General features: G+C 39.2%; 1 protein-coding gene across 2 annotated transcripts in view; it reads left to right on the top strand.

Annotated features, from left to right (window-relative positions):
* The first annotated feature begins 255 nt into the window (after window positions 1-255).
* Window positions 256-25,007, top strand: part of LOC111562513 (CUB and sushi domain-containing protein 3) — a 233,827-nt gene continuing 209,075 nt past the window's right edge. For both annotated transcript variants that reach the window (XM_035943940.2, XM_023261087.3), the window contains exons 1-2: window positions 256-884; window positions 18,559-18,781. In XM_035943940.2, the coding sequence (XP_035799833.2) occupies window positions 707-884; window positions 18,559-18,781 (401 nt within the window). In that variant the 5' untranslated portion in view covers window positions 256-706. The remainder of the gene's footprint in view (window positions 885-18,558; window positions 18,782-25,007) is intronic.

Raw genomic sequence — 25,007 nt, 5'->3', positions numbered from 1 at the left:
CAGGCGAATTTCTTTCATCAGCTCTCAGGACGGGATGCTGCCTGGCTTGAGTCTCACCTAACACCCCCACCTCCCTCCCTCCTTACCTCCCCTCCTCCCCCTCCTCCTTCTCCTCTCACACACACATGCTGTCATTAACAGAGTTCATTTCTTTCCCAGGATTTACATTCTCCCCATAAAAGACGAGCCTCGTCCTCTTCCTACTCCACCCCCTCCTCCCCCCTTTCTGGCCACCCACACCTCACTGTTTCCCACTTCATGATTTGTTACCCACACATCAGCCAAATCATACTTCCACAGGACGCTCTCCCTCTCACACCTCCCTCCCCTCCACCACCACCTTTTTTCCTCTCGCTCTCACTTTGCGCGGCTCAATTGCCGATCGATAAAGGCAGCATTCAGATTGTAGGCTAGACTCTCCTCCGCCGGGTTCCAGGATCACAGGGGGGAAGACGTTGGACGGCGGATGCGGGAGCGCGCCAACACAGACCCTCACACTTGATGCCCCTCTCAGCAAAGATGGTTGAGCCCTGGTCCAGGTTGCTGTGGTCCTCTCCTAAAATCCAGTCCTTCTCACTTCTCTGCTATCAGCTGACACAGCGCGGCGGGCGGCTCTGCCTGTTTCTGCTCTGAGAAGGGAATCTACTTCAAACCTGCACAGAAAGAGAGCAAATTAAGAGCTAGGTTGCATGTTGTAGTTGTGAACATGAAGGGGATTTACAGAGACGGATACTACGACGGATCTATTGAACTACGGGACGTTTTCAACAGGAGATGCGTTAAATGTGGCCGGAGGGACTTTGTTCAAGCCAAAACGATGCGGATTAGGACGGGAATTGTTTTTTGGAATCTCATCTTTTCACTGATGTTCACTTCTGTGAAAGGTACGAGCCACTGCAGCAATTCTCTATGTTTTCTGATGCGCTTGGTGTGCCTCAGTGTGCGCGCGCGTGTGCGTGTGCGTGCGAGAAATCAAAAGCTTTAACGCTACAGACGTGCGCAAAAATAGGCGACCGCTCTGGATGGAGTTTTTAAGGGACGCATTTCAGCGGTTTTGCGCTCAATGCAGGCTTTGACGGAGTGCTCAGCAGATATTCTTGCGGTAGCCTACGCTCCCTCTAATAGCCTACGTGAGCTGCTTTGCTTAGTAGGCTAACTAGTGAATTGTTGAGACGCAAGTGCATGCACTGCAGATTTCCTATAGGATGTTTCAGAGATCCTCATTTATTTAGAGTAAAGCCGTGCACATTTTCTCCTTTTTTTCTGGGTCGAGTTTTCAAGTATTTATGTGGGATTTTTTGTGTCACATCAGTTCCTCAGCAGAAAGCATCGAGGTGGTAATAAGTGGTGTAGAAACCAATTTGTCCTCTGGTGTTTATTGGACTTGCCAGTGCAGGCAGGTGAAAGGTGGGCTTCTTAGTATTCCAGTGGCTCCTTCTCAGGGTCTGCCCATTTGAATGCTCCCTGTAGCTGGTGAGGTAACCGCTGCCTCCAGTTTTTTTCCCCCCCTTTCTTATGCCCACCAGCTTAATTTATTCAAGTCAGTGACGATTTTCTCTCAGCTGAAATGCCACCTTCCTGACACAGTTCTTAAAATGTATTGTTTGTCTTCTTTGAGAAAATGAGGGAACAAAATTTCTCGACTTTGTGCCCAACTATCTGACCTCTCTGTTGTATGTCACTGTAATTTCCCTCATGCTATTTACATGCTACAGGTTCTGTAAAAAAAAAAGATACAGATAATAATAATTCAATCAGAAACAATTGTTGCTGATTTACCACCCTGCGATTAGCATGAATCCACCCATTATCCAACATTTAAACATTCACAAACACAAAAAATTCAATTTCTTGTTTCTTTGCTGTGTCAGTTACATGTTGAATCTAATGTTTGCATGAGTGTCATGTACTGTGTGAAACTGTCATCCCTAAGTGAAATTTAGCCCAAAGCAAGAAGCAGAAAAAAAAGGAGACAATCTATTTCCAACCCTCTTCTTCCCCTCCCTTATCAATGTGTTGAATACACACATGAGTGTGTATTTAGCGACATTTTGCGCGTCTGAGTGCACGGCTACTCATCTGTTGAATGCACGTATGTGTTTCTGAATATAGGCACTCAAATATCAATTTACATACAGATTGTTCATCCTGTGAGTAATTCCCATGTCTGTCTATTGGGGGTGGATGAAATGTGCAGCATGCAGAGTAGCAGCGCCCACCAAGAATGAGCCAAGTCGAGTCGAGCAGAGTCGGGCACAGTGCTGTTTCATCACCACCCACATTGTGGCAATGTCAAACCTTGAGGCCACTGCCAATCCTCCTAGTTCTGTTACTTATTAGGAAGCCAGCCAGCCAGCAATTGGGGAGGCAGAGAGGAAGGGAGGGGGAGGAAGAGGAGGAGGCTTGGGTCTTCTTTTGGAAAAGAGTGGAGGAAACAGTGACACGGAGAAATGTGAGGAGGACGGACGGTGGAACAGCTGTTGTTCCTCTGCTCTGACAGTTGACAGTGTTTGCAGAAGTAAAAAGATATCGACTTGATCTGGCCTGTGACTCACTTGTCTTGCTAAGACAATGATGCCATAAAAAAAGGCTCCTATCTAGCAGAGTTTGTACAACAGCACTTTTCTCGAGGTTCTTTTTCAGTGAAGAGAAATTAGATTATCTTTGAGTGAGAGGTGCTGCGCTGGGTAATGCACTGTTCTGATTCTCAGTTGACAAAGTTATATCCATCACCTGTCTTATTCTTGACACTGTTCAAATATCATGCAGTGGAGTCCAGTGAAACTTAACGTCTTGGTTTTGAAATTAATGGAAACTGCAATATTTTTTCTCATTGCAGCAGTCCACTACCAAATAATTGGGGATAGCCACTGCAACTGTGTCACCTAATCCTTGGGGAATTTATGAAACTGCTTGACACAGACATAAATTTAGGAAGCTAAATTGCAAGCAGTGGATTTTTTTTAAAGAACAAAATGAGAAAAATACCCGAGGCAAATAGAAATTGTATTCTTTTACCCTGACAGGGAGCTCACTATCTGCTCTATCTCCTCATGAGTACAAGGGCTGCATTTGGCCTTTTTTTTCTTATGACAGTCTCACTGTGTCCATCGATTGGAGGATGATCAATCAGGTTCACCATAATGAGACGGTCACAAAGCTGACAACACCACATTCTTATGACGCAGGCTCGTCCAGTCAGTGGATAATGCCATGTGAGAGGGAGCTGCTGCCCTTAAAGCATACAGTCTTCAAACTAGAGTTACGGCCACAGCTTCCTGCATCTATTCTATATGGTTGTTCATGGCTATTAGAATGCTGAAGCAGATGCATGATTTTTTACTTTATATTTATACTTTTATAAATTGAATCCAGTTTCGATGGTGCTTTGCATATCAAAATCTATCCAGTTTCTATTATTTGGGACTTAATAGGAAAAGACAGGAAGGAACTGGAACAGAACACACTGGCCTGTTCCTCTCACCAACGTTAATACGTCAAATGACAGTCAACGATTAATGATATTGAGCAGATTGTTGAAAATTGTCCATCTGTTGTGTCTCATAATTTCTGTTTCTTGCGATTACATTGTATTTCTCAAATTTCCTTCTAGGCGATATATTTTGTTTATATGCATTTTTTTTAACTCTATACCAGCAGTCACTAATTGCTGGTAATCAGGTGGGCTCTGCACAGACTGTAATCTGGCCACTGAGCCCTTGATGAAGACTTTATCTCAATGTGATTATGTAAACAGGCTGGAAAGGCTGTTGGGGCTAATCAGGATTACAATTTGTCTGTGTAATTATACTCTATCTGTGGGGAATGATGGGCATTATCCTGCTGCCCCCAAGGTTCTTGATCTCCACAAAAGTAGTGGAAGAAGAAGAGAAGTACAAGAAAAGTGTGGACAGTCTGAAGACGAATCCCTTGGGTTCAGCTTGAAAGAACAATGAACTCTTTTCCAGGATACAGGAACTTGGAGCAGCAACCCTTTTACTCCCTGGACTTTTGATGTTTCTTTTAGAGCTGATATGTCAATGCATTGTCCTCATGGAATGCCGAGGGACTTCTCAGCTCACCCAGTCTCTCACCCGTGGCTCCAGGCCCAGGCCAGACTCTCAGATGTTGCTGACAGGTCCCTGTGAAGGTTGGATATAGTTTGCTGGTTCTGATGAAGTCAGTTTCAATATAAGCAGTACTCATGGGGGAGAGAGATTGGCAATATCTTGTCTTCAGGAAGAAAAATAGCACACTGTTGGTTCAGATTAAATGTAATAGGCTGAGGGAAGGCTGCTTCAAGAGTCAAGGCTACATATTCAAGGTGGCCGGTCTTCTGCACCCCAGGAGCCATTTTCAGGGAGGATTAAACTCTGTTAACTGTCTGGAGGCATATTGGCTGATAAAAAAATGTGTGCATTTTTTTGACCTTAATCATGAAGTGGTTAAAAACTCAAAAACCTCAGAGGATTTTGCAGTCAAAGTTTTCTTATAGTTACTAAGAGAGAATATAAATACAGTCGTGCATTCACCTGAGGTGATTTTTAATTATTAAACTTAAAGGTATGTGCTAATTGAAGCACAATCACAGCCTTACATGAATTTTTTATGAAGAATTGTGTTGGCAGTATACTATATTTTCAGTAGTATTAATTTTATTACCAGTTGTCATGCATGCGCACGTATCCCCACGAATCTTCCTCCGCGGTGCCCACTGCTGCTCCTGTTTGTTTATGTGGCTGTCGACTGGATTTTTGATATGTGACAGGAGAGCAGGCAGGGCAGAGCATGGCCAGGGAAACAAAGTGGAGTGATGTGAAGGTAACTGAGCAGGTAGACTGCTTAGTGAAAGCTACAGTGATTCCACAGCATATTACAACAGTGATTAAAATCATAGGTGAGGATGGCTGAAGATACCTGTTTAGACTCTCAACGAAACCGCTTTGCTGTCAGTGATGAGGAGGCAGCACTGGGGAGTGTAAACTCCACCTAGCTGGAAAACAGACTCAGACAGGTAGCTCACGGTAGACTGTATGATCTCAAGGGCCTGTGAGAGGTTCACACATCAGCATTCATGCCATCTTAGGAAACTGTTGATTTCTTCATAAGCACCACATTAATGTTAATCTGGCAAATGACTCTTTTTATGCTTTCTAGCCTTCTCTGTGAGGAAAAACGTCTCGCGTGAAGCGTTAGTGCAGCGTTACATTCAGGCCTCTGCTGTGCATGCTGAAGAAGTCATTGATTGGATTAATCATCTGATTTCAGGGTTCCATGCTGTGTACATTAGCCTTTTGTCCTGGCCACTGGAGCTGCATTTTTGAAAGCAGTCACACACCCACCTTGGCATATTCTCTGTATAAATATGTTTCATTAACTAATGCAGGGTGACTTTCAATGTCCAATATCTGTACCTGTATATGTGTACATATTTTTTCCCCTTTTTCGGCATATAACCAGGTCTAATGTTGATCATAAGAGCATTTACAAGGACAGACAATGTCACTGATACAAAGGCTGAACCTCAGCTCAGCTAGTATCATTGAATTTCAGACCACTAACACTTAACTAACAGCTAACAGTGACAGCAAATTTAACATTGCACTTCCAGTCCAACCTAGTGGAATCTGAAAGCAATGGCAGTAACAGCAGGTTAGAAGTGACGAGAAAATAGAAGGCAGCAATTGTTTTTTTGTTTTGTTTTTTTGCCAGAGAAAGATAATGAACATTACAATAGCTGTGTTTTTTTTTTTTTTTTTTTAAATGTCTTTTTAAAATCTGGTCAATTTGGCCCTGCAAAATGTATATTTTAAATAGCCAACAAGCATAACAAGAGGATGATGCAGAAACCAAAAGAAATTTCTAAAAGATAGTGTGGTAAATAAAATGGATAGAATGGGTAGAACAACAACCAACAACTATAGAATGTAATGGTTGTTGTTAGTGTTTCTGGCTCCAGACTCTCAGATGTGAGGATTTGAAGCTTTTCTCTGTAAGCCCATAATAGTAACCTGAATATCTTTGGGGTTTCAGACTGTTGGTTCAAACTTTGGTCACGCAGCCTGCTGTACACTCTGAAGGGTTCTGGAATTATACAGACAAAACAAATTTGAATTGATTGATGGAGAAAAAAACAGGCAGACAATTGCTCATGAAAGTAATCACTAGGGTCAGCCCACAATATAAAGTGTAAATAAGATAAAAGTTAATATAAAATGTGACTTATCTATGCTTTATTAGGATTATTAATGGTATAAATGACACTACCTATTTAGCTTGTTTGTCTGTTGTTCAGACCAGATTAAAGATACATAAAAGGAAAATGAAAAAATAAAGGGAAATTAATTTTTTTACAAAACCATTGGTTGCTGTAGGGTTATATGATGAATTATATTTCTCTTTGTGTATTTGATTTCCACTGCAGGTTACTATTACATAGTAATGTTCCATTTTTATCAATTAATTTATTCTACCTAGAAGGTGTGACGGATGCTTAAAAAAAAACCACACAAGTGGAAAAAAAACCATACATCATTAACAAAAAGTTAATGAGTAACCACCGCCTGCAGGTGGACAAAGTGTTAAAATGCTGCAGCTGTTAGATTTTGTGCACTGCGTGATCAACATGTCTGCATCTGCAGATCTAAACTGCTGTCACCATTATTTTTCCATCCTGGAGGGGTTGCAGGTTGGTTGCATGTGCAGAAGTGTTGCAACAAATTCAGGAGATACACAAAATACTAATTGTTCATAAGGCTGTAAGGCTGTGATTGAATTTAAAGCAAGTTTCAAGCAACCTAAAAAACATGTCTTCACTATGAGAAGAGGTTTTCAGCTGGAAGAAGATGTTTAACTGCACAGTAACAAAAAAGTGTTGAGAATTGTTTTAGCCTCTGCAGTCTTCAGATAGAAAAAGACAGATTTTCGTTTTGTGCTTCTTCCCTTTTTCTCTTTTTTGGGGAAAGTAAAGTATTGATGTTATTGTTTGTTTGGGAGATTGGAGGCAAGAGAGACAGGCATCCTATTAGATGTGTTGTTGGCTGACAGTTTCGTGTTGTACAGCAGCTCACACAGTGGTGGTCTGGCATCAGGTGCAATATGGCTCAGTAGCACTTCGAGGAGGTATTGTTGTCTGGCCATAAAATACTGTATCTGCTTGGAAGTAGCGATAGCACCAGCAGCACGCCGACGATGGAAAGTAGTTATTGTACTTGGCCACGCAGACACACAACCACTGTTATTTCCTTGTGCAGTGGTGTCTATTTGTGCATGTGCCAGCTGTGTTTCCGTGTGGCAGTGTATTTGATTTTAGTATTTTTCACCTCAGTGGCTGGCAATTTAAAACCACCAAATGGAATATTTCAGAGCCCTTTTCCAAATTGCAGTGACACACTCATGAGGTAATACTCATTCACTGGAAAGCCTCTTTTCTGTTTTTGTTGTATGGAGCCCATTTCCCTTTCATCAAGCATGCAGACAAGCATAGCGAGGGCCTGCGATTATGCACATTCTATCAGTATGAATTGTGAAGGTGCAGCACAACCATGCAGATAAAACCCTTCTCTTTGGGGACATCAATTTAAGATTTCTGTCTAGTAAGGTTGCTGTCTAGGCCCAAGCAGTCATCACTGTTGTGTTCCTGGTTGTGCTGATGAAAAATTATTTTCTCTCCCTTCCACATTTTATGTCTGTGGCTAAGAGCACAGCGTGCTGAAGATCTAAGAGAAAAGTTCTTGGATTTCTAAAAACAAAATTGCCTCTAAATATAACTTCTGAGCATTGCAGTAGCTCTGATTTGATGCAGACCCTCAAGATCCATGATCTGAAGGTATGACAGCAAAAAAACAACTCTCTCTCTCTCTTTCTCTTCAATATTTGTTCTGATCAAAGTTTGTCTTCATCAAAAACATCAACTTCAGTTTTATTTAGGATTGAATTTTACTCACATCACATTGGTGTTCAGACAATATTTAAAGTTATTTCCCAGGGATGCTTTCATTTGTCTTTGGAAAACTGGAATTTCTAAAATCAGCACTTGGCCTCATCAGGACTATATAACACTGCTCTAAGTGATATTTTATAAGGGGTGTGGATGCAGCAACAAAAGCAGAGCTTTGCAGCAAAGAAGCCTAGCAGGATATTTGTTGACCTTTGTTTTGTTTGGTAAGAGCTCCGTCGTTACAGTCATTGCTCTGAAACCAAGCCTCAGTGATGGATATCTCTATACTGGCTGACTCACCTTTAAGGTCGGGTGCAAATGAATGCAGGCTTTTCTTTTTTTGTGCTTTAACTTTCACAGCTAGATGTGGTGCTGTTGCCCACCTCTCTGTTTGTGATATGGCCATGATTGTGAATGATGATGAAATGCCATCCGAAGCAAGACACGTCCTTGACTAAGCAAACACTGCAATCATTCATGAGGTAATGGATTGTTGAGCAGAGAAAGAAAACACAACATGCCAAAAGTAAGTGAAAAGAAGGAGCTGTTTTTGGCAAATATCAATACGTTTTCATTCCATTCTCTGTTTATTCTGTTGCTTTACTTTTGCTCCTTTTCAGCCAACCAATCATATATATCAGACAAGGTTGGCCTTGTCATCCAGGTGTCCCAAAAAGAGAGAAAAAGCTTCAAACATCTTGCAAAAAATATGTATTTTAATACAAGCTATTTGCATTACATTAGATTTTTAAATACAACCAAGTAGTTCTGGTGCCAAAGTTAAGCAAACAGCAAGTTAAAATGAAATTTAAATCTAAGACTATTGTTCCCACACAGGATGTGAACCTTTGACCAGTGGGTGAACCTCCTGTACTGGGCTCAAACCTGTGGGAGGAGAACTCAGAGAACACTTAACAACTTGTTTCTTTCAAAATGGCATTGGGAAGTCTGTTTGGTTGTAGAGAAATGTATTTTTGAGGGACAGGATTAATTAGTTAGACATAAAATGTATATAGGCTACAACCATATAGAAAAAAATGGGGATCGAAATTGCATTTTTAAAAAAAAGTGTTGTATTCAACACATTACAAAAGTAACTTTGAGCAAAAAAATCAGTGTAAAAATACATCTTAAAAGAGCATTTCTTATTTCAGTGACAGACATATCGCACAAATATTGATCAAGCAGTTACAAACAAATACTGTTTAACCCTCCTCTTATCCTTGGGGTCAATTCAACCTCATTCAGTGTTTATCATTCAAAAAATAATAGTTGACTTTTTGCTTCATGTTTCATGACTTTTCCTAATTTGATGGTGACAACTGATGAAGCATAAAATTATCATGATATTTTTTCATTGTGCTGAACATATATTGCATGCATTGGTGTTCCTCTGGGGTAAATTTGACCCCAAGCAGTTTTAGCTGTAAAACCTGTCTGTTTGTAACATCCTCACACCTGCAGGTGCAGAGTTGATACTTTTGAGTTGATACATAACAGGAGAGTGGGGAAAACAACTACTTCCATGATACTTCTCATAGTGAGGGCATGTGGGAAATACCTTGACTTGTGAACTCCTGCCAGAATGAGGAAGCCAATGTAGGCTTGAGAGGTGATCACATCCAAGTCTTTCCAATTATACATGCCTCCTCTCTGAAATTATCATCTGAACTACAATATTTTAAATTGATGATTATTTAAAGAACTCAAATAATGACTTTATGTCTTCAACATGGCTGACTGTGTGTCTGGTGGGACACACTCTTAGCAGCACGTCTACCTTGTTGTTGAAGTGAGTAGACTGACCATAGTTTTCCATTTTTGGTGCTAATGTGACATGGGGGAGGGGTAAATAATATTCTCATGAGAACTTTCCCACACCATGGGCCTCTGTAATCCGTAACCTAAAAGTCTTCAGACAAAGGATATGATACAAACAAAAAACATTTGGCGTGAAAAACAGCCTTATTCGCAATCAAGTGTTTTTTTCTTGAACAAAAAACAGGTCTCAGCTTACCCTGATCATCAGATGCAGATTCAGATTCAAGAAACTTTATTTGTCCCCAGGGGGCAATTAAAAAGGCACGTAGAGCAGGCAGTGCAACAATGACGTAATAAAGAAATAGGGATAAATATAAATACAAATCTAGAGCAGGTAATATAGGAATAAAAATAAAAAAGAGACAAAAACACAGCTTAGTAACATACTAGTGCAAATATGTCATATATAGTCCACATGTGGATGAAAAGTAGGTGCAATATGGCAGTGAGGTAGATACAAGAATATAGGTAGATCAGCTGCACCTGTGAAGTAGAGCTCAGCTGTGGGCTGTTGATGATCAGCCTAGCTGGAAGTATGTATAAAGAGAGGGTTTTTGATGCATTCTTCAGATGGGCAGGGTGGTTCAGAAGGTTCAGCACCATCAGTTGGTGTTCTTTGGGAATACTAAGGTTGAGTGTCTGAATGAGAGAATCAAGGTATTCTATACTAGTGACTTCCATTTTTAATATTAACCTCATTTTGAGTGTGCAGTTTTTGTTCATTTCCCCATTTATGACATTAAATATCTAGTGTTGTGTTCTGGGAGGAGGAAACGTAACACTAGTGATGAGCAGAAGTTTTTACAGGGTAAAGTTCTGTGTGCCAGTTGGGAATATCTGGCCAACAGAGGAGATTCACTTCTCTCTCAACAAATAAACTCTTCAACAATGGCTCTGAGGTGCCGTAGCGCAAGATACTTAAGGAAGTTATCCCTCATATTGTGATTTCATTGGCATCCCAGATTCTTCCGTGTCTGACCCACAGAAGACCGACCCAGGAATTAGCCTGATTCTGAAATCCTGTGGACATTTACAACCCCATCTTCAGTCCAGCTCTAGACCATATACAGCACCTAATCTTTGTTCTAATCCTACAGTGATTAAAGCCTATGAATTAACTTTATGTACAATGCAAGAACACAAAAAATGCAGAAAGACACATTCAACAACATTCAATTTAAAATGTCCTCTTGGTTTTTGTTTGAAGCCAAAGCAGCTGGTGTGAGGTGTAGGTCACGGGATGAGTTGATGCACTCCAGCTCATTTAACTCCACCATCACAACAGGAGCAAGAAACCACTTTGCTCCATTGTTAGAGTTGGTGTCAGAGAATCTATCAAGTTACTTATCATATGAAAGATAATTTTTTTTTGGGATCTCTGACTCTCAGTGATTTCTGAATAGTCTAACATAATTATAAAGTGATCTGTGAACACCAGAACCTTCTCAGTTTTGGAGTCACAGACCGTTTCTACCCACTAAATGCATCATGGCTACACATGGAAAACAATTTCCAGAATAACAGAAAAATCTGACTGAGACTTTACAAAGATGGAAAAGGATAGAGGGAGATTGGTTACCAAGTAAGTATCAGCCAAAATACAGTTGCAGCAGTAATCATAAGGTGTAGAATGAGTCATGGTACCACCAATGAGAGCTGCAGCTGCAAACTTGGCACAGGGGTCATTAAAGGAAATTAGAGTTCCTGTGACATCTCAGACAGTGCGAAAGGCAATGCTTAATGTCAGCTACTACAGATGGCATCCAGGGAGCTTTGCTTACTCTTTGGCACAAAGCTGCAAGACTAAACTTTACCAAAGAACATGCAAAGACAAGAGAAATTCTACAATGAGCCTGGCCACAACAACCACACTGAATAGATACTACAGTCCTGACAGTGGAGCATGGACCTTGGAGGGTGATGATAAGATGCACAAGATGTTTGGGATGTGACATTTATGCATGGATACATGAATGTCTGTTGATATATCAAAATACTGGCTGACAGAATGTTTCTTAGTCTGCAGACCATTGGCAGAATTGAAATATTCCAGTATGATAATGATCCAAAGAACACTGCCAAACTCAGTCAAGAGTTTTCAGAGAAGACAGAAGTGAAAACTATGACCAGGCCAAGTGAACTGCCTGACTTGAATCCAATAGAACACCTTTGGGGTATTTTACAAAGAAAGCAAGAGCAACACAGCCCCTGAAGCAACGAGCAGGTGAAGGGGAAAAAAAAGTCCCCGAAGACTGGCAGAATTTTTCGGAAGATGTGATATCTTCCAGTGCGGACAAGGACTGAATCTGTCATCACATATAAAGATGGACATATGAAGTATTTTTAAAAATACAAGACTTGAATCTCAACAATGAAGCATTTACTGGCTAATGTTACATTGATGATCTACTGTGGGGGCCTGCATTTTTTAATATAGTAAATCTTTGGCTTTTAATTTAACACAAGAGCAAATGTTCTACTGTTCAACTCCAAAGGAATGAAATTATAGAGCAGTGATGCAATTTTGAATCAGAGCACACTCACGGGATATTGCACAGTTGTGCTCTTAATTCTGTTGTATACAGTTGCAGGCTCTGCTGAATAAAGTCACAAACAATTGTAAATGAAACCTCAACACGGCACCAATTTATATACAATAAGAACTTAATGAATTATAGCACTCTGCAGTAGGGTATCTCTCACTGAAAAGCGGAGCTCTTTAAGGAAACGAGGAGTAATTGGGCTTAAACTGTCTTATAATTGTCAGAGCTTGAAAGAAAGATGAAATCGCTTCATCTCGCCCAGCTTCAGCTCATGACATGTTCACACTGGTTACAGAACTAGATGTGTGTATGTGGGGGAATAAAATGTAAGTCTCTTTGTCCCAAAGCATCTGTCAAATGTCTGTAATACAATAATACAACTTTGATACTGTTAAATTCTTTTCTCGGACGCTGCAGATTTTTCAAAGCATCGTCCCTTAGAATACCCACTGGAGCTGGTTTGTTTGTCCTCACATGCTGACTGTCAACCGAAGAACCAAAGAACAAACTTTTTAATGTGTTTACAAGTGATTGAGCTACAGTTTGTTTTTCTGAAATCTTTAGTTTCCAACCCAGAAACGACTTTGAGAATAAAATGCAAATTCACTTTCGTAATGGAAGACGTTTATGCTGAGTGATGCCGAAGGGGGCGCTGCAACATTTGATTAATTGGCAGTTTTCCGAACGTCATTAATTAGGATGGGGAAAACATTCATTTCAATATCACATGGATTGCTGCGAGCCGCAGGATTTTGTTAGATTAGATAAACTTTATCGTCTTGTTCCGGCTGCCACATCAACCAGGGACAATACAGAGTCGATAAAATACAAATACAGCACAATAGAGAGCAGATAAAGTTAATACACTTCAACAGCAATATAGTAAATGGAACACAATAAATTTGCCAAACTAAGAGCTGCAGCTTCCCATCAGAATCCACCAGTTTTACAGCAGAACAGCAGGTAAATCTGTCTGCTGGATCCTGAAGCAACTGTCTGAAAGAAGCAGGTCAGTCAGTAATTGTGTATTTTCCAAGCCTGTTTAATGATGGTCCATTTAAACACAAACAAAAAAAAGTCAATTGGGATGGGCAATCTTTCACCCCTATCAGTAATCATCCGTTACCCAGCGGTCTGTTTGTCACTCATAATAATTTGGATGGCAGTAAATGACTGCTCCTCCCCTCTCCTGCTGCCCATAATCGTTCCTCTTTATGGCCCAATACAAATCTGTGATAATGGTGGAGAACAACATATTGGCTGTTTACTTTTTAGGATGCACCTATCCCTTTTATACACCAGTTCATGTACTGGATGGTCAAAATGCTGCCTCTCATTTTCTTCCATGCTTACAGTGAACCTTAAATAACCCATTTAGCCTGCTACAAATTTGTTTAGGCCTTGAAAATAATAGGATACCCTCCATGATGCATAATGTATTTTGTTTACAAAATCAATCTTATTTTCCATCCACGCAGCACTGTGGTTCATTAACTGGTTCATTTTGCCCCAAATCTCTGTATTCAGTGCAGGAAGAGAGATCACATTCAGCAGTTTGCTCTCACCCTTTGCATTAGTGGAGGCCAACAACATGTATAAATATGTATGCAGTCACGCACAAACACACACACAAATACAATTCAGACTGATAAACTCCCTCAGAAATTTCATCACAGTGGAGGATAACAGTCATTTTTCAGTCTGTGTTTCTCCTCGGCAAGTAACTATCTGTTTTCAGCATCAGAGGTGTGGTGTTGTGGTAAAATATCATATTTGTGTGTATATCCAAAAGGCCAGGGCTAAATGTAACTATTTGAGGAACAGCTGGGACCATTCTTGGGCTGTCTGTCAGGCTGCCTGGCTCCTGCTGAGGCTCCTCTTTCTGCCAGACTTGTACGTTATGATACTGATTCATATTTCTGAACCGTATTTTCCCCACTGTGCAATCACAGCATGTTGGTAATTTGGTTTCTCATCACAATTTATGGGCAGCGCTGCAGCATGGCCCTTACATGGGCAAGAAGAAAGCTCTGGGGATTGTGTTTCACAATTGAAGTGATGATGGAGGTCGGGGCATGCAACTGAGTGGTGACAGTAGAATTCAAAGAAGACAGACTGTAGGTCTAAGTGATAAATGGATTTAGTGCATGTCCTCTCTCCTGTACAAGGAAGCACGTGTTGTTGTCGCGTTTTCTTTTGAAGTATCAAGATGAATGTTTGCAACGCTCTTTTTTTATAGATACAGCTTTTATGGAGCTGACAGTGCTTAACATATTACAAGCATGTATGATTCACAGCATTGAAAAGACGGTTTCCAATTTATAACAGATAGCTTTTAGAAAAAAGAAAACGAGGGATCTGTGGATATGTGGGCGAGAGGTAGAGTGGCAGAACAGGGAGGGAAAGAGATGTAAAGAGAAATTCTGCAGACAATTGGCTGGTGAGGCCATGAATACAAAAAGAAGAGTTAGACAAACAGAGGATGAAAAAAGAAGAGGTTGAGGAACACAAAAATGGCAAACTACAGATGGTGCGAGGGGGATAATGAAGGATGAAAGGAATGCATAGATCTGAGGAGGAGCAAGTGTGAGAGAGACATGGAAAGAGGCAAACGGATATCTTGGCAATGAGCATCTGTTCTGTCGTCCCCAGGACATCAGGACAATCAAGCACACAAACACGGCTAAGCAGTTCACACAAACAGCATCACCCTGAATAGTTGGCAACATTAGTCATCTAATGGTTGACAAACACCAAAATATTTCAGGGGCTAATTGGGCTCGATGGGTGCAGGTCTGCTGCAGTTAAAATACAGGAGATACTGGAGAGCCAGCATCAACAAAAACCAATAATACTTCTGCTTTTTTAAATTCTATCAGTCTGAGTCCAACACAAGATTTTCTTTTTCTGTATCCTGCAGTGGTTAGCTGCACGTACACCGTGACCTCGCCACAACTCAAGTCTACTTTACTTGATTTGCAATCTTATGTGGTTCGAATTAAAACTGAATGTCTCTGGTTTCATGTATTTTTTACTCGGCTGTATTAACAATCTCACTCGAGCAGACATGACATCAAGTGTTGGTAATAATTCTCTAGTCACATCTGAAGGAGAAAAACAAACTCGGCTGTACGCTCGTCGGTTATCAGTTATTTATATGCTAATCATCTATTCATAATCAATTACTTATATGTTTACTTATTTTTGGAGAACTTTGTGGTTCAAGCTGATGACTGCTTTCAAAACTATGTGTGTTTAAAGATAGACTTCAGGGCTGTATGTGGAATGAGGTTTCAGTCTGGGGAAGCTTTGTTCTTAACTTATTAAATACAGATTTTAAATTTCTGCCACAGACAAAGAACCATTTGAAAGTAGCCAGTTGAAGGAGCTTTGTGTTGTCACTCTTGTACTTTTAGGCTTTCCTCTGTTGCAATAGATTAAAACTGACCACAGGAAAAGATGTTTTTGTATTTCAGAAGGTCATAAGTCACAGTTTTTCTATGACTGTCGCAAGACTAGGGAATTCAGAGGACAGATGTGAAAAAAAATAAATAAAAGAAATAGTCAACATCAAAGTGACAGACTGACTTATACAATGGAATTCCCCATAATGCAATATAAAAGAATCTTTCAAATGACTACTTCCTTCAAATTTTACCAGTATATAACAGAGGCAGGTTTAGGGCCAAAGCCCAGACCAAGACAATCTTTAAGAAATCATTTGGATTACTTTTGTATTAGTAATGGTTGTACTCCTTTATGACAAACAAACTAAACTTCATATGTATAATGAACTGAACGCCCCTTTAGACAAACAAAACGTAACTGTTTGCACTTTCCCTTTAAATGATCCGGCGTCTCAGACTGTTGCAGAGCATTATTATCCTGATGTTATTTGCTATGGCTGCATTGTTCTGTGGTCATGGCCAGGTAAAATTGAATTGGGGTAAAATGTATTCATAATTATGTTCATCAGAATGCATGAGGTGACTTTCAAAGGAAAATAAAGTCGGACATCAGTATTCTAATAGTGACGTTATGCATTTCTGGCCTCATAATTATCTAATCCCCCCATTTGACTGAAATGAATTAAGTCTGAACTCAGTCTAAACTACAACAGCACAACTGTAGGTGGGATCACCTTCGGTAATGGAAAAGTCTTCCTCAAATTTCTTTTTCAAGGCCATTGTAAGAGTCAATGTGGGTGACATTAGGTCTCTAAGTGCTCTTCATTAGCTCTTAGCTTTTTTTTTTTTTTACACAGGCACTCATAAGGTTTATTGTTGGAAATGCAAAAATAGGAGATCAAACATCTAACAACATGAACATTTTAAGAACATTTCAGTTAGTTAAATATCAAAAGTGTGATTTTAGCAATAACAAATACTCTATTACTTGGTGGTCAGACTCTTTGCCATTCTGTGAAATTGCAGTTTCTCATCTGACATCAAAAATCCCTAATTTTGCCACTTAGCCTCACAACTTTGTTGGATCGTAGATGAGTGCTGTTCTGGTTATTTGGATATTCCCAAGAGGAGCTGAAAGACGCTGTGATGCACCATGTCTCGGGTGGCGCCACGCTGACCCTGTGGGCGGCACATCAGAGGTGCACATTTGCCTTGATTACCCTGTTTTCTCGGCGATGGCGTAAATAATTGCAACTTAGACATGCCACAAACCTCAGTGAGAATTTCTCCCTTGTGGTATTTTGAGTGGCAGACACGAGGTTATGTATAGAAATGTATGAGCGAACTGTGCTTATAATTTGTATAAGAAGGTGAGGCCTCGTAATCACAGCATACAGGAGGAGTGAACTGGTCTGAGTTGGTGTCAGTTATCTGAAAAACAGCTGAAGATGTTCACATTCTGTCAGGGACTCTGGGTCAGGACCCACATGAGTAAAGATTGTGGAAAACTTCCAGTGGATTATTGTGTATGTGATAACAGAATTGTTTTTTTTAAATGAAGCAAACAGCTGCCAGGCTTCGTCAAAAAATAATGAAATGAAACAGCTTGACAACAGGGAAATTAATTGTTAGTTTGTCTCACTATTTAACATTTTGACTGTTTGCTCACATCAAGGCGGACATATTATTGGGAAAAATTACGACTTTCTGTCTAGTTTGAGGCCATTTGAGTTGCAGAAGCTGCCAAGTGAGCCATGTGTTTTGCTTTTCTTTCCCATACTGCAGCAAGTGTGCATTAACCAACACTATGCAAAACATCCTTTACCTACCAAGTGTGAAAAGCTAATTACACTACGAGTAAATTGTGGGGGGTAAACCACGCATCTTAATTAAGGCTTGCATTTCATTAGACAACATGCAAGATAGCCTCAAATAAAAAGGGCATTCTTTTTCTGCACTGAGCATGTTCATGTACTGTTTGTGGGAGTGTGGAGGGAACATGGAAGGTGTGATTGTGGGAAAGTGGGTGTTGCATTAATGCCTGACAGATGATGTTTTTGTATGTCAGGTCACTTAGCTGTGACACACATGCTCATTTACATCAACACCATAAAGTTAAGCCGAGCAGATTATTGTAGTTTGACGGTGATGGTGGGGCCTAATGTTTAACCTGATATGTCAGAGGTATTGATTTTCAGTGAGTCAGGTGCATTAAAGTGCAGAGATTTATCTAGCGCGAGGTGACTGTTAAAAGCTTGAGGTACCAAATTGGAAGACCCTGCTTGTTGTCTCTGGAGTTTTCTGCAAATCTACAAAATATGTGGCAGTAATGACACATCAGAAGCTTTGTGTTTGATAAAACATCCTTAATTATGCATTTTTTTCTCGCGCTATTACAGCAGCAGGTGTTGCAGCTTTTTCTTTTTTTTTATTTGAAGGGTAACATAAAACATAAATGGAAACACAAATCTTGGCTCTTAGTCAGCTGGTTGCCAGGTTTCCCTCACAACTTCTGCCAGCTGAGAACAATGCAGATTTTCCGAACAATTTGTTCTCCGTTGAAGAAATATTGCACCTGAACTTTACAGGCTGCATGGAGTTGTTGCAATAAAATGTGGTTCGGAATAGTGTCTGTTTAAAAATGTTAAAGCCATTCAGTTTATTTAATGCTGCTTGGATGCTTTAACCAAGCAAAGTTTGTCAAAATGAAATACATTTTCTGTAATGACACTTAGTTTACTTCCTCATTTCCTGTGTTGTAAAACATTTTACTTTTTCTCTTGTCAGCTGAGAGTATCACACTCATTATATGCATTTAATAATGACTTGATTTTCTCTTTCTCTCCAGGTTTTATCCACACTTGTGGAGGCACTTTAAAAGGGAGGAATGGGACGATAGAAAGCCCAGGGTTTCCGTATGGATATCCAAATGGAGCGAACTGTACCTGGGTGATTGTTGCAGAGGAGGGGACCAGGATTCATATAGTTTTTCAATCTTTCGCCGTGGAGGAGGAATATGACTTTTTATCTTTGTATGATGGGCATCCACACCCGGCTAACTTCAGGACGAGGTAAGGAAGCAGCCCTGAAGCTACGCAGCTTGAAAAAGTGTGTTTGAAGGCTGGCAGGCAGGAACGGAAAAGATGTGAGGGAAGGAAGCCTTCAGCGATCACTTCTGATGGGAAGTTCTTTAATGTACACATGACAAAGACTGCTTATTCTGTCAGGCAGATGTCAGAAAAGTCTCACTATCTGTCTACTTTTTTCAGTTATACGTAGAAGTTAACCGTCGCCTTAATGCAAATTCCCATTTGAATTTTACACGTGAAAATGCATTTAGTGTTTTGTTTTTCTTCAACAAAGGCAGAATTAAAAGTTTCTGGAGGTTGCAGTGTCCCATTGTTGCATGTCATCCCCTTTTTCTCTCTCCTCAGTTGTTGTCAAAATACAAGCAAAACAAAACCCTGAAAAGAAATCTTTCCTTTTTAAAAAAAAGCAAATCTGTTTCTTTCATGAAAAACACCTTAAATAGTCATGTCATTATACTCCAAAGAAAAGAAAGCTATCAGCCAGAAAGCTCTAAGCAAAATCCCTGCATTTACTCCTGAATGGGCCTGCTGTTTTGGCTCCAGCGATGCTCGGGTCAGCTCAGTAGCCACCGTCCTTTATTCAAATGCTTCACTGGAGGAGACGGGTGTAGAAAAACATGAACATCAAACACAAAGATTTCTCCTTGTTTACCTTCGTCACTGAACAGGCAAACAACTGTTTACTCGCTGTGCCTTCTGGTTTCTCACAAAAGCCTGACATTCAAGTGCTGTAGGAAATTTTTTCGATGTGTCTTTGCATTTTTAAGAATACCCTCCTGGTATTAGTCTCTAACAAAACTATTTGGCTCAGGATGTGTTTGATTTTGACAGAATACTCTGTACACCTGAGCAAGATTCAAAAATTTATATAAAAAAAATGTTTTGAAGCACATAAGGTATCATGAAGGATGGAAACTCATGTATGAGAAATAATGAAGAGTCAATATTTTCTTACGTCTCTTACACTGCTCAAGTATTTTGATTAATGAATATCTTCTGAAGTTTTCACATTAGGCAAAATGAGCTCAGTCCAGCCCTGAAAGCCTGCAAATTGGTTTAACTGTGAAGGTTTTAAGCCAATCATCACTGACTTTCCTAATTAATAAAATATCCGTAAATATAAAAGTATTTTATTGTGAAAACACACATAAGTGCGTGATTTAAAAAGAATCTGCGCTGCAGCATTCTCAAGATGTTTCCTGCATTCTCAAATCAATCACTTTGTTTGGATTTCAAAGGAAAAAAGCCACAAAGGTTTCACATTTTCCTTGTCATACCAAATTGCTGAAAAATAAACTGACTCTTTATAGATAAGTGTGCTGTGTAGTATGAGAAGATTATCTCTGGGCTGAGCTGATACAGAAATGTGGATACACACATCAGCTTTTAAACCTGTCAGAAGCTGCTTTTAAGACATCTTATTGTCTGGTTATCCACTTGTATTCACAAGTATTCTCCGTCAGAAGTGAAAGTGGGGTCCAGCATTTCACTGTGAAACACTCAGAGACCCATTCATGTGTCTCAACTTCAGCAAAAGTGGACTGAGGTCAAATGCTAATACAATGGAGGATGTATAGCGAAGAGGCGCAGTGAAGAGAAATAATTGGAGAGATGAATCATTGTTGATACTTTAGCAGCTGAATCACTTTAGATATTTAAAAGATTATGTTGCATAATGCTGTTTTCAAGGTCAGCCTCATAAAAAGCTGCCACCTTGCTGGTTCACTCCACATGACTTACTGATCTCACACCTGCAACTTGTGTCACAAAAGGCCAAAAACATTCATATATTATGCTCTTTGAAGCAATTATAGAGCAATTCTTGACCTTGACTTTGTCTTTATATTCACATTGTTCTCTGGGGAAGCTTGGCGAAAATGAGCAGTCAAGCTGCACAACTACCTAAAGGTGAAGTGAACCAAAATATTCAGCCTCACCAACAACACACTGGCTCACAGACAACATTTTAATGTTTTTATTAAATTGGCAAAACATTATATATTAAAACTTCCGTTATTTCAGGCATCACAGCCTCGTCCCAATGTTCAACGTGACAATAAATAAATAAATATTCCTCCTCACCAACAACCCACAGGCTCAGAAACAGATGACATTTTAGTGCCAGTGATTTCAGCAAAATATTATTAAACATTATACATTATTAAACCAGTTGTGGCAGACATTGATTTATTAGCTGTTAAATATTACTAGGCGTGTATACTTCATTGTCATTCAACTTGAAATGTTCTGACACTGTCAATCCTTGTGCAATTCTGATAAATCGGCATAACTAGTCTCATTTTTAAAATGTTCTTGTCTCGAAACAATATAAATCTTCTAATGTTCAACATGAGAATAAAAGCCGCCTCTGAAGTCCCCATAACGAAATAACTACCAAATTTCCGAGTATTCCTGAACGCAGCACAGCTCACATAGCACTAATTAGGGTTAGGATTAGTCTCACCTGCGTAGAAGAGCGCAAAACTTAAGTCTGACCTCCAGGAATAACTTTCGTAAGCATTTGATTATTTTATTGTCTTATGTTTCCTCCGTCCACTCTGGTGCTGTTATTGGTTTTTGTTTTTGCTTGGTATGCAACGAAATTTACACGCCGTTAAGCTACCTTTCCGCTAGAGTTTGCGTCGCGTGTTTGATAATATTACCAGCAAAAAGATTAGCGTGAATATCAAAGCGTCGTAAAGCTTCAGACTTTCTTCAGCCAAAACTAAAAGTAATGCTGTCATGGTTCTGTGTAGATGGAATTTCAGAAGCTGCAAAACAAACAAACCACTCGACGTTCACTTAAAAACCGCAGCTCTGAAGGAAAGTTTGTTTGCAGGTGAAAATGTAAATCCTGCAGATGAACCGAACAGCAGCTGCTCTGGTGTGTGTTTGCATATGATATGCATCAATTTATGATGTCTTCGTTTATGTAAAACAAAAGCAAAAAAGTGAGGCACGAGCTTCCAGTTTAAAATAAGATGCTCTCAGTAGTTCTGTGTTTTCAGATATTCAGCTTTTTTGCTGCTGAGTCAGTTTGACTTCTGTCGTCTTCTGTCTCTGTCCTCTTTAAATGTGCATATGCACCTTCATAATACATTTAATTTATTGCAATTAATTTATACAAATGAATGTGCGACCATCATGTGTTCCAACTGTGAGTCTCATCTTCCAGGTTAGGCTTTTCTTAATTCCTTTTCCTCCCCCTTAACATCCTTGAATTGATCATAAAACCAGAGAACGTAAAAATAAAACTTTAAAATTAAAAGGTTTTGTGGTGGTACAGATCTCTTACTGAATAATCAATAGCTGTTTTGAACGTAGGAAACATGATTTTGAGGATAACCCGTCACAGCACAGGTGTATACTTTAGTGTTCTTTTATTTTGTATTTTTTAAATTTTTAAATTTTTTTTTTTTTTTTAGCAATTTCTCTGCTGTTATGTTACCTTCAAATGTTTGTGTTTCTTGTCCTCAGTAACCAAAGAGTGTTAATTTGAGTTCAGTTTCATTCTGATATGATTGCAGTAGTGCAGAGCTTCCTGGGGTTCATATGCAGATAAAATTGTATAAAGATTCAGAGAAGTTTGAAAGACTTAAAGCAAGTCCTTTCAGTTGAGTATATATTTATTTGATCAGGGACCATGCATTTAACATAGAAAACATCTGATGTATTGCTTATAGCATTAAGCTAATTTTCAACTCCCATCCCTGGTTGGGCTTTTCAGTAAAAGTGGACAAAGAGGACCAACAACACCAAATTAAAACAGCACAGACAACATTTTAACCTGTGAATGAAGAAACATTGCTTTGATTGTGTTTTATTGGAGCTTGTATGGCGCCCAAACTGCAATGAAAAGCACTTTTCACCAATCCGATCCATATGCAACCATACAGTCTATGTGCAACACATAGCTGAAGGCAAAGCTCAAGGTTTCTATAAAGCTTCTCACCAAAACACTATTTATTCACACAAAATTATTGAACCTAGAAATAATTCAGACATTTTCTGTAGACAGAATATTATATGAGATTCAGTTTTAATATTTGAAACTATTTTTAATTATTTAGTTGCATTATTGAGTATCATGATGGGGCTGGGTGATGTAAGAACTTTTTACAATATGGCAACAGTTAGCCTTTTTGCATATGAAAGAATCAGTACAAAGTCTTTCACAGTTAATTATTACCTGAAACTAAGCATGCAACACATTTAGTACATTTTTAATTACAATTGTGTGCAACACAGTGACATAAATCATAACATGACAGAATCATGTCTTTTTAGGAGTCCAGTGAAAGTTCAAAAATGACTGAAGGAAATGGCAGTTCTTACATTGGCTCAGTAATTGTGTGACTATAATGACAATTGACAGATGCATAAATATTTATAGATTTCTTATGATTATATGACAGCAACTATCAAGTTATCAATATCTGGTCATAGATTTTGCTATTTATTTGGGCAGAATAATTAATGTATTTCAAATTGAAATCACAATTTGACACAATGCAATTAGCAAATTGCAAAGGCTCCAATTTAGGATGGATGTTATGTAGCGTATCTGACCCAGAGTTGAAACTGTAGTCCTCACTGTGTGAAAGTCACACTGACAGCATCTTGTGGTAATGCGCCACCAATAAAATAAATTTATCGCACAGTAAATATTGAACTGAAGCTTAACTTTAAAAAAAATAGATTGCAAATCTAATCATAGTGTGTCAGAAAAATGACAATTAGATATTTTCCCCAAATTATTAAACAATACTGTTCATATATATCTGTAGTGATAAAATGCTTGCTGTTTAAACAAGTGAAAATTTGATGTTCAGTAATTATGAGTTGACATGTTGTGTGCTAAAGGTGAGAAATAGATTTAAACTGTCACTTAACAAACCTTATGGGCATTTTTCAATTTATACCAAACAGCTCTTTTTAGTGGGACGTTTTTACTGTAAAAATCCAATACAGAAACTGTTAAATCTACATTAATTTTGTGCTGCTCACTATGTTCCGTTTCATTTGTTTCTCCAACATTTTACTGCTGCACTAGTGGTCAGTGATGCCTGAGAAAGGTGAAATAAAACCCCGTGGCAGTGGTTAGTGTAATGCTGTGTGAGCTGAACATATTTCTGCTTTGCCACTATGAAACACGATGAAGATTTTAGCTAAAATTGCAAATATATTAAATATGGATATTTTTTTTTTTGTTGATCAATTCAGTGTGACTTTCTGCAGCACTCCCAACTGAGGTGTTTGTTTACTGAGATGTTGGTTCAGGCAGCTGCTATAGATGGAAGCTGCACTGACGATGTCAGAAAGGTGGCTGTGTAGAATCAATATTTTGATGAGAATGTATGATTACGGTTTGCAGCATGGTTATCAAGTTACCAATGTTTTATAGTCAGCCTGTAGGGAAATAAATATATGTAAATGTTTTCTACATAGGAACCACCAGAGAGCTACACAAAGAAATCCCTACACCAGGCATCCTTCACTGAGACACTATAAATCTGGAAACTATAAATATTAAATGTACAAGCTACCATTTCTTTGTAAATGACCTAAATTAACATATTTCATGTTTGAGTGCACAGATAGTTATTTTTTTAGAGCGAAGTCATGCACCAGTAGTTTTTTTTTCTAGCAGCTTAATAGGCTCAGTACTGTAGGAACCTTTGAACTCATGTCATTTATGATTTAATAGATTTAAGAAGATGATTGCAAAAGATGGATGTTTGCCTGAGTAAAAGGTTATGTTGTTTGTATTGCTCTGCTACATTTGCAGAATTGTTTGTAGGAATACTGGACAGCCTGACCACAGATATAATTTATTATTCGGAGTCACATTTGCCATTTTGAAAGATTATTTAGGTGTTTTGTCAAGTCATTAGGTTTTAAGAGCCATAGCTGATGATGCAGCATGAACAAATCTGCAAAGCAAGAAGTGAGAGAGGATATTTTGCTGAGACTTTTCAAATTCACATGGAACTAATCCTGTCATTCAGAGAGACGGAGGAAAAGCACAACTAATTCTTGCTATGAGACAAAGACAAATGGCTCAAAATTTGATGGGTTTTTCCTGATCCAACCCGAACCCCTAAATAGCAGTGTTGTTCTTTGTGCTTTAGTCACAGTTTTGTTTTTTCCAAGTGATGGATTTTCTCACGATGTGGGACTGTGCTGTGTGGCGCCAGGAAAATGATAA

This window comes from Amphiprion ocellaris, chromosome 9, assembly GCF_022539595.1.
Source record: "Amphiprion ocellaris isolate individual 3 ecotype Okinawa chromosome 9, ASM2253959v1, whole genome shotgun sequence".
In the NCBI taxonomy this organism is placed as follows: domain Eukaryota; kingdom Metazoa; phylum Chordata; class Actinopteri; family Pomacentridae; genus Amphiprion; species Amphiprion ocellaris.
The sequence above is the reverse complement of the archived record's forward strand: the minus strand, read 5'-3'. Positions and strand labels throughout refer to the sequence as shown.